Genomic DNA, 8,955 nt, shown 5'->3' with positions numbered 1-8,955 from the left:
GTTTTTTCATTGGTTGTCCTGCACATGTCCTGGTGAGTGCCCTTAAGAGGAACCGCTCCATAATCTTCCCCAGAAGGGTCACACCTTCTGTAGGAAACCAGCCAGGATCCATCCTGCTGGTCTTAGGCAGGGGAAAGCCTCCCTTAGTTCTTCAGAATGATTTCCCCACAGTTCAGTTTTGTGTATTTGACCATGGCTAAACTTTCCATGTTTTCAGAGCTCAGGTAGACTGACTGGCAGGGAGGCGGTGTGTATCTCTGCATGCACAATATAGGTTTATTTTTTGGCTAAAGTTATAAGTGCTTTGTGAGCTCTGGACTGGAAAACCTACACATCACATGTGTAACTGAGCTTGTAAAATCTGCATGCTGTTCTTTGTAACTGGTTAACTCTCAGAGAAAAGGGTTGATAACTCCAAATACTTCATATAGTAAGGGAAGTGCCGGCTTTCCAGCTGTGTCCATTGTTTAGGCCTGACATATCAAGGGAAGAGCTCTTAGCTGTAGTTTCTTTTGGCTGATATATAGAAAGTAACCTTTGCCAACTTTTTCTTCATTAGTCAGTGTTCTTGTCTCTGATTTTTTAAAGTATGTTTTAGAGTCTCAAGCTGTAGAGAGGGCTGGATGTTGAAAGCCTTTGGAGGCTGAGGCTAGGTTCTGTTTTCTACCTTTCATAAGCAAGAAGTCCTGGGGTTTTAATTTGCTTGGATAATTAAATTTATATGTGGTCCTTGGTATGGTTCTGGGCTTGCTGAGTGCTTCTGCTATGCAAAATATTTTGAATAGGTTGCAGCACTGGTCAGTGTATCACTAATGGGAGTTCAGCACAAAAACTGTGTTACGAAAAAAACCACACTGTAGGTAGTATGTAGTTTAGGTTGGTGACCACATCTTTAAAAGCTTGAAACATCCTCACCACAGGGGAAAGCCCACAGTCTCATAAAGGCAGCTTTGCCACAATTTCTGAAAGTGTGGCTTGACCACCTCCCAGAATTGGGAACTTGGTTCAGTGTTGTGCCTCTTAGACCGTGCTTCACACAGGTTGCAGGTTCCCAAAGAAAGGCTGGCCTGGTTTGTGGAGACCTTTAATCTTTTGTTTGCTTGAGGTTGGGGCAGGCAACCCTCTCTTCTTGACAGCAAAAGATGGCTGTGCTCAGGCTCACATTGCCCTGGGTTTCCTGGGACTGACGAATAACGTCTGAATTCCACAGGGTGTTGATTTAAATGCTGTGCCATGTCTGGGAGCACTGTGAGCTCCTGCTGTGCTGTAAATGTCCCTCTTTAAACAGACGTGAAAAATACAGCATGGAGGAGTAAGTGAATACTGGTTTAGGATTAGCTTAGCATATGTAACATGCTGAATCTCTTCATTCCAGTGCACAACACTGAACATGAATTTTGGGGGTGTGTAACCTGTAGGTGCATCCAGGTTGTTAATCTTGCCATTTCTGCAGAGACCTCAGTAGCAACTTGCAGCTGGAGAAATCCTACAAGTCACAGCTACGCCTTCTTTGGGAAAATGGCCATGATTTTCTCCTCAAATTTTTCCCCTAAATGACACAGCCACTCAAGGCTTGCAGGTTTGTCTTGAGCTGGAGGCATCCTGCTAAGCTGTAGTTTTTTCCTGTGAGACTGCAGGGAAAAGCAGTGCTGACCTATTCCACGTGAGACTCCAGGATGGCAGCTGACACGTGTAAAGGTAGATGGTACTGCCTCAATAGATTTCTCACCTTTGGGGGGTTACTCCTAACAAGGAAAAGAAATGTGGAGGTATAGCTGGCTTCTGTGGCAAATGCTTCCACTAAAGTTGGGAGCCAGGGTTTAAAAGCAGGTTGTTCTGCAGCATAGCCATCTTGCAGCATCTTGAACACCCATGGTCGCGTGTGGGGTAGCCAGTTGCCAGGGCAAACACAGAGCCTGTGGAAGTGCTTCAGCATTTCAGGCTTGAAAATGTGATGGGGGCTTCAAACTGTCAAATATCTGTGGTGCTTGCTGCTTGGCTGAATCAGCAGGCTGCTTTTGGAAAAAAAATCCAGCTGTGTCTCTTTGCAGGTGACAGCTCCTGCGTTTCATCATGAGTTAAAACAAGAATTGCTTTTTCAAGGGGTGGCGATGAATATGACTATTGCCAGAATTCACTTTCCACTAAATTAACTTAGACTTTGGCCCTGATTGTGTAACTAGAACAGGAAGAGGTCAGGCAAAGAGTTCGTCTGTTTAATTTTTGTTGTTGGTTTACAAGGCTAGGGCTAGCCTGGTGGCATGAGCCCACTGTGGCTAGCAGCCTCTGTTCTGGTGGTGCGTGTGAGGATAGAAGCCCATGCAGGTGTCTCATCAAATTGTTAGTGCAGACTGGTGGTGTGTTGCTTTACTCCTCTCCAGGAGAGATGCATTAGTGGTAATTGGGGAGTTACTAAGAGTCTTGGTATGTTTGCATGTGTGTCTGCATCTGTTGAGTATTAGATTTTTATCTAATGACCAGAGAGCCAGCTGAGGCTGTGGTGCCTGCTGCAGTGTGCATGCACCTGCTGCACCTCCGATTTTACAGATGGGGAGATGACTAAGACCATGCTCTAGGCATCTCCATCTAGTTCTATCACCCAGCTGTGTGACCTTTCTGCAGGCACTGAGATGTTTAACAAGAAGATGGCAGAGTTCACAGATACATGTTTCTTCTGTGCAGGCTTTGTTTGGTGTGTAGTTGGTGTGAGGCTGTATCTTGTTGCCTGACAATTTGTCCTGCATGTGGATCTGCTTCCTGCACTTGAACTGCCTCTTCCAGCATGAGTGAGATCTTTTTCTATCTTCTGTGTTGAACCAAACGTCCTCCAAACCTTTTGCCCTTTGCAGCCGAAGACAGTTCCTTGTAGTAAAGAAGCTCCTTCTGCCCGTCACAAGAGGCAGTCAGGCCGCTCAACTGTAAGTCACCTGCGCATGGATGGAGCTGATTGTGTGATTTGAGAGGATGTTGTAGGGCAAGAACAGCTTTGCCTTGGAGAGATGGACCAAGTTCTCCTTCTGTACGATGATAAACATTTGTCCTTTGGCACGTGGTCGTAGCTCAGCCTATATGATAGGATCTTACAGCAGGGCATTTAGGTCTCCCAGCTTGGTGTGCATCTGGGGACTGCAGATCTGCACTCGTGTTCCTGAGCCTGCATCCACTGCAAAGGCTGCTTGGAGATCGATTTCATGGTGCTTTTGACCTCTGGCCTCTGTCCCTTTTTGGGTGAGTGGAGAAGGGTCTCTTTGACCTTCCTGCTAGGAGCAGCTCACGCTGCTCCATGTGTCTCCCAGGGCCAGGTATCTCCCAGACTTGCTTTCTGTGTGCCACATATTCCTCATCTTAACCCCTCTATTTCTTTCTCTCCATCTTGAGTGACTGCTGAGATCTCAGAAGTGTGTCACCTGCAACAGAGAACCACGTTATAATTACATGCAAGGTGCACTCGAGGGAGTATAAATTATTTTCTCTATTGTGATATTTAGTTATAAATGGCACTTAAAGTAAAGTGTGAAGGCCTGTTATTTTCTTTCCTTCTGCTGATTTGAAGTATAGATAAGGGCTCCTTAAACACAAAAAAGCAAGCTCTTTTTTGCTGGTCAAATACTTTTGAAGCTGGATCGGTATAATTGCTCCCTTGGAGTGTCTTAAAGTAGGTTTAAGTTTTTTGAGAGGAACTAAAGTCTGGACTGGGAAGGTGGGAGTATAAAAATGCCAAGATCTCTTTCCAGCTTTCACAGTGACTTGCAGTGTGACTCACAGGTCACTTCTGTGCTCTGTGCCTCAGTTCGTCTGGAAAAGGAGACCAGCTGCCCCATTTAAGGGGCTAAGTGTGAAACTTTCAAAACTTTTTGTGTGTTTAGTGGCAGTCTGTGATCTGAGACTGTAAAGAATGACTTTATCCTTTGCTTATTGGTGCCAGCTGAAATTTCTCGAGATAAGTTTCATGCTTCATTCTATAGAGCTAGTATATTCTTTTCATAAATCCTTCAGAGAAAACGTCTTTGTTCTTAGGTTAGCTCTCATATTTTCTTCTTCCCTGAAGGCATGACTGCTTTGCTTCACTGAACCACTGAGCTAGGGAGTAGGTGAACAGATTTGTTTCATCTGTTTTCCTTGTTGCAGAGTGCAAGCACAACCTCTTCTGGGCCTGCTGGTGACCAAAATGAACTTCTTTCCAGAATTTCTCACCTGGAGGTAGAAAATCAAAACCTTCGGAGTGGTAAGTAGGAGAATCTTCTGGCATAAAAGCAAAACTGGATGGGGTCCCGCTCCTGTGGGGTGTATCCTGTAGTGAGTTTGTCTGTCGTGAGGTGAGCACATGCCGATGTCCTGATCAGAGCTTTGCAGGCTTCCCTCTGACTGGGGCAGCTGGTGGTTTTTAAAGCACATTTTGAGCAGAAGCAAATGTTTTCTGACTTGAGAGCTGATACAGAGGCTACATGATAAGGTTCTTTCTTGGTTTTTCCTTCCACACTTTTGTCTTCCCCCCACAGATCCCCCCCCCCCTTCTCGCAGTTGTTGCAGACCTTCAGACAGCTATCTTCAAGTTGGAAAGCCGCCTGAATGCTCTGGAAAAGTCATCTACCTCCCACCAGCCCTCACCGGTTCCTCCAACCCAGGTGAGCCTCGGCAAAGTGCCGTTCTCGAATGCTTCACATTCACAAAGTGCCAGGTCATTTCCAAGGTCTCGTGGCTGCCTGAAGATGGAGATATGCTCATCGTTAGGATGAGTTTGTTGCAGTTTTCCAGGATTTTTGGCAGCTGCCTCGTCATCTTTCTCAAAAAGTATGCGTACGGAGTAGTGTTGTGCCCCAAGACCAGCAAAGAAGCTACGTTAGAGATTTCAGCTAGGGAGAGCTGGTGCATATCTGTGGAATTTTAGAGTTAATATGTACTTGATCAGCATTTAGCCCTATGGTGCTATGAGTTTCTTAGCACACACCAGGTAAAATGCCACTTTGTTACAATAGATAAGCAGAATTGGTGACACTTTTTAACAAATGTCCTCTGCAAGAATGTAATAGGGGGAGCCACGAAGAGACCACGAAGAGGAAGCCACAAGAGGAAGTGGCCTCAAGTTGCACGTGGGGAGGTTTAGATTGGATATTAGGAAAAATTTCATACAAATTGTGATGTGGGCCATGTTCGCTGTCTTGAGCAATGTAGACATCTGTTCCTGAGCTTCTCCTGAGTGCTGCTCTGATTTAGCTTCAGCTTAATCTTCTCCCCTTTTTCCTTAATGCAAACTTGAATGCACGTCACCCCAACGAAGAAAGTGGAACCATTCAGTGTTCCCTCCAAGAAAGTGGAGCTCCCATCTGCTTCACTGGCAAAGAAAGTTGAGCCAGCTGCTGCAGAGGAAGATGATGATGATGACATTGACCTTTTTGGTAGTGATGATGATGAGGAAGACCAAGAGGCTGCCAAAGTCCGAGAGGAGAGACTGCGTCAGTACGCAGAGAAGAAGGCCAAGAAACCGGGTCTTATTGCCAAGTCTTCTATCCTTCTGGATGTGAAGCCAGTGAGTAACTGAAGTGGGGGAGCTCCCGAGTGAGGCTGTATGTCTTGTGCTGCAGGAGGCTGTAAATCATCTCACTTGCACATCCGGCTGGATTGGTGAAGATAGGACCTGCAGATTTCCAAACAAAGGGTCAGAGCGAGGTGGGACATTGCAGCTGGGATCTGTAGCCTTTGTGCTGCTGCCCTGCTTCTTGCACTGTGGAAAGTACAGGCTGTTCTCTGAGGTTCCCCTGACCAGGACTAGCCCTTTTCTGTGAAGACAAGACAGATCATAAATGCCCTAAAGGTGGGAATAAGCCTGTCTTTGTCAAATTGTCATGGTAGAACAAAACTTCTGGGCTGGCTAGTGCTCAGAGATGCCCTTGGTAAAAGTCACTTGAAAGTGAGCGCTCCAAAGTGATTGTGTTGCTGCAGGAAGAATCTCCCTTGCATCTGCAGTGCTTATAGGTAGAATCAAAACAACATGCTACACAACATTGCAAAGTCAGATTTAGCTTGGCTAACCCATCAGCTAATTTCTGGTGAAAACAGTAGCCAAGAAAGGGCAGCTTGGGTCAGCCGAAATGTACTGAGAGGTGCAATGTTGAATTTTAAGTCACTGGATGCCTCTTCAGGCTAGTGGTGGTCTCTAGGAAAACACTAAAGTTCACACTTCATGTTTTTCCAGTGGGATGATGAGACTGACATGGCGAAGGTGGAGGAGTGTGTCCGGTCCATCCACATGGATGGGCTGGTGTGGGGAGCCTCCAAGCTGGTCCCAGTAGGCTATGGCATTAAGAAGCTCCAAATCCAATGCGTAGTGGAGGATGACAAAGTTGGAACAGACATCCTGGAGGAGGAGATCACCAAGTTTGAAGACTACGTAAGTCTTTCTGCGAGCTGTGTAGTGCTTCGTGATGCCTGACCTGCAGGGTCATTTTTAACTAAGGTTCATTTTGGCAAACTTGGATTTTTAAAAGAAAACCACATGGAATTGATGGTGTTTGCCTGCTGAGATGTGTGTATGATATATTTAAATATTTTTTTTTTTAAGGCTGGCTGATGCAGAGATCTCGCAGATGTTTTGTAGAGCCATTTTCCTGGCTATTGCTGCTCATCCAGCCCCCAGTGACTGTTAGTTTGGGGAACCCCTGCGTTAACACTTAGCTTGGGCAGCACCAGTGTAGACACACAAATATTTAACTTTAGCAGCTCGGGCTGGAGGAGTTGTCTCCATCCCCATCTTTCCATGGAAATGGTAGCAGGAGCTCCAGCCCTGTGCCAGGTAATCTGCAGGCTCAGTAATGCTGCCAGTCTCTTGGTTGGGAGAGCAGCAGGACAGATACCTGTTTTTATTGATCTTCTTTGCCTACTCCTTTGCTTATATTTAATCAGGAACTTTAATCTTAATGTTGCTAGAAACTCTTAATATGATGTTCTTTGTAGGCTGGACTGTCTAAAGATTTGTGCAGTAACTAGCACAGTGCAGTGTGCTGTTGTGACTAATGTTGCAAGGAATATTAAATAACAGTCCTTAAAGGTCCTTGTACCACAGCTGGGGAGCTGGCCTAAGAGCCCTGGGCCACACTCGATCTGTTTGAGCACTGCTAGTGCATGCTGTGAAGAAATCCCCGCTGCGAGTGCTTTGTTGTGAATGTCTGAAAACGCCTTGGTGACCTCTAGCTGCTGCTTTTGTTCCATTTCAGGTGCAGAGCGTTGACATCGCTGCTTTCAACAAGATCTAGAAGCAAAACTGTATCCCCTCCGAAACTGTAACTAATAAAGATCGAGACTGGGAGTGTAGACTGGATCATGTTTTTGTTGGCCAAGTGCAACTTCTCCAGAGTGATCTGTTGTGAGACTTGGGGCTATTTCCCTTCCTTGTTCCCTTCATAAAAGGAAAGGCCTTGAGACGGGGGTGACCTACATTTCTGGGTTGGAATGAAGGTCTGAGTGGCATCCTGTCCCAGTAGCCTGTGCTAAGGGTGTTTTGCACTCACCTTTCCCAAAGTAGAGGTCCCAGTCAGTTTATAGAAAAAACACCAAACCAGGATGAATCACCAGGAAGCATTTGGGAATTGCTAGTTTGGGGCTGAATTTCCTCCCTCATTTCTTCTTGCTGCTCTTGATATCATGCACAGGTCACTTCAACTGCTCATTTGGTTCGTTAGGAGCCAGGGCCATGCTGAGTGTGGCCTGTGGGAAAAGGAGGTGTCATTTCTAACCGTAGGCGTGCGTGGTGCATCGTAGTGCCAAGAGTCCAAGGTCCGGGTGCAAGATGCACAGTGCCAAGCAAATGGGAAGTGCCATGGGGTTGCTCTTCAAGCACCGGACGAAGCCACGGCAGCGCCCAGCCTGGGCAGTACACAGCAGCCGAGTGACGTTGACTCCAGTGCCGGCTTTCGTGGCTGTGCACAGTGCCCTGTGGCCAATGACAATGTGCAGGTGCCCAGTGATGCTGGGTGTGGGTATGTCTGGGGCATGGCTGCTGTGTGCCCGGTGTGTGAGGTATGGAAGCCCAGTGCCTGCTGTGCCCCTTGGGACTGGTGTTGGCATACATGGTGCCAGGGTTGCTGCACATGGTGCCTGCTGTGCATGGTGCCCCTTGCCTGCTGTTGCTTTGGCCAATGTTTTGTCATGGAGCCTGGCATGTGCACAGTGTCCCCTGCACCCATGTGCCTGGGACTCCACGTGTGTGGTGTGCTGTCATCCCTGGTGCTCTGTGTCCCTTGTACCACCCTTCCCCATGCCCAGTGCACCACATACCTGGTGTCCTGTGTATTCTGGTCCCTGCTATGGCATGTGTCCCCTCTGTCCTCCAGTGTGTTGTCCTCCCCCCTGTGCCATGTGTACCTTAAGCCACCAGTGTCCCATATGCCTGGTGTCCCACATGCTGGAGATGCTGGGCGTCCTGTGCGTACAGGGTCCTCTTTGCCTGGGGCTGCCTGTTGTCCCCTGTGCCCAGTGTCCTGGGTGCCTAGTGTCCTATGTGGCTGGAGCTGGGGGTGCCTGGTGACCCATGTACTGCCATCCCCAGAGTCCCTGGTGTCCTGGGTGCTGGCATAGTTGGGGCCACATGTGCCCGGTGCTGAGTGTGCAGTGTCCCATATGCCTGCTCCCATGGGCTGCCATCCCTGGTGCCCTGTGCCCTGTATCCTATATGTGCTGTTATCCCTGGGCCATGTGTCCCCTGGGTGCTGCCATCCCTGGTGCCCTCTGTGCTGCCATTCTTTGTGCCCTGTGTCCCCTGGGTGCTACCATCCCTGGTACCATTGTGTCCTGTGTCCCTCGGGTGCTGCCATCCCTGGTGCCATGTGTGTCTTGGTGTCCCCTGGGTGCTGCCATCCCTGGTGTCCCGTGCCCTGTGTGCAATGTCCCCTGGGTGCTGCCATCCCTGCCTGCTGTGTGTCCCCTGGGTGCCGCCATCCCTGCATGCTGCCATCCCCCCCG

General features: G+C 48.0%; 1 protein-coding gene across 3 annotated transcripts in view; it reads left to right on the top strand.

The window, feature by feature from the left end:
• The window catches only part of EEF1D (eukaryotic translation elongation factor 1 delta (guanine nucleotide exchange protein)), a 13,696-nt gene extending 6,390 nt beyond the window's left edge, over positions 1-7,306 (top strand). Inside the window, exons 2-7 of one of the 3 annotated variants that reach the window (XM_010290282.1) lie at positions 4,129-4,225; positions 4,522-4,624; positions 5,260-5,311; positions 5,351-5,527; positions 6,194-6,388; positions 7,212-7,302. In XM_010290282.1, the coding sequence (XP_010288584.1) occupies positions 4,129-4,225; positions 4,522-4,624; positions 5,260-5,311; positions 5,351-5,527; positions 6,194-6,388; positions 7,212-7,250 (663 nt within the window). In that variant the 3' untranslated portion in view covers positions 7,251-7,302. Of the gene's footprint in view, positions 1-4,128; positions 4,226-4,521; positions 4,626-5,259; positions 5,528-6,193; positions 6,389-7,211 lie in introns of all 3 variants that reach the window. The other 2 variants (XM_010290281.1, XM_010290280.1) reach the window with 2 other exon arrangements.
• The last annotated feature ends 1,649 nt before the right edge of the window (positions 7,307-8,955 follow it).

This window comes from Phaethon lepturus, unplaced genomic scaffold, assembly GCF_000687285.1.
Source record: "Phaethon lepturus isolate BGI_N335 unplaced genomic scaffold, ASM68728v1 scaffold687, whole genome shotgun sequence".
NCBI lineage: Eukaryota > Metazoa > Chordata > Aves > Phaethontiformes > Phaethontidae > Phaethon > Phaethon lepturus.
The sequence above is the reverse complement of the archived record's forward strand: the minus strand, read 5'-3'. Positions and strand labels throughout refer to the sequence as shown.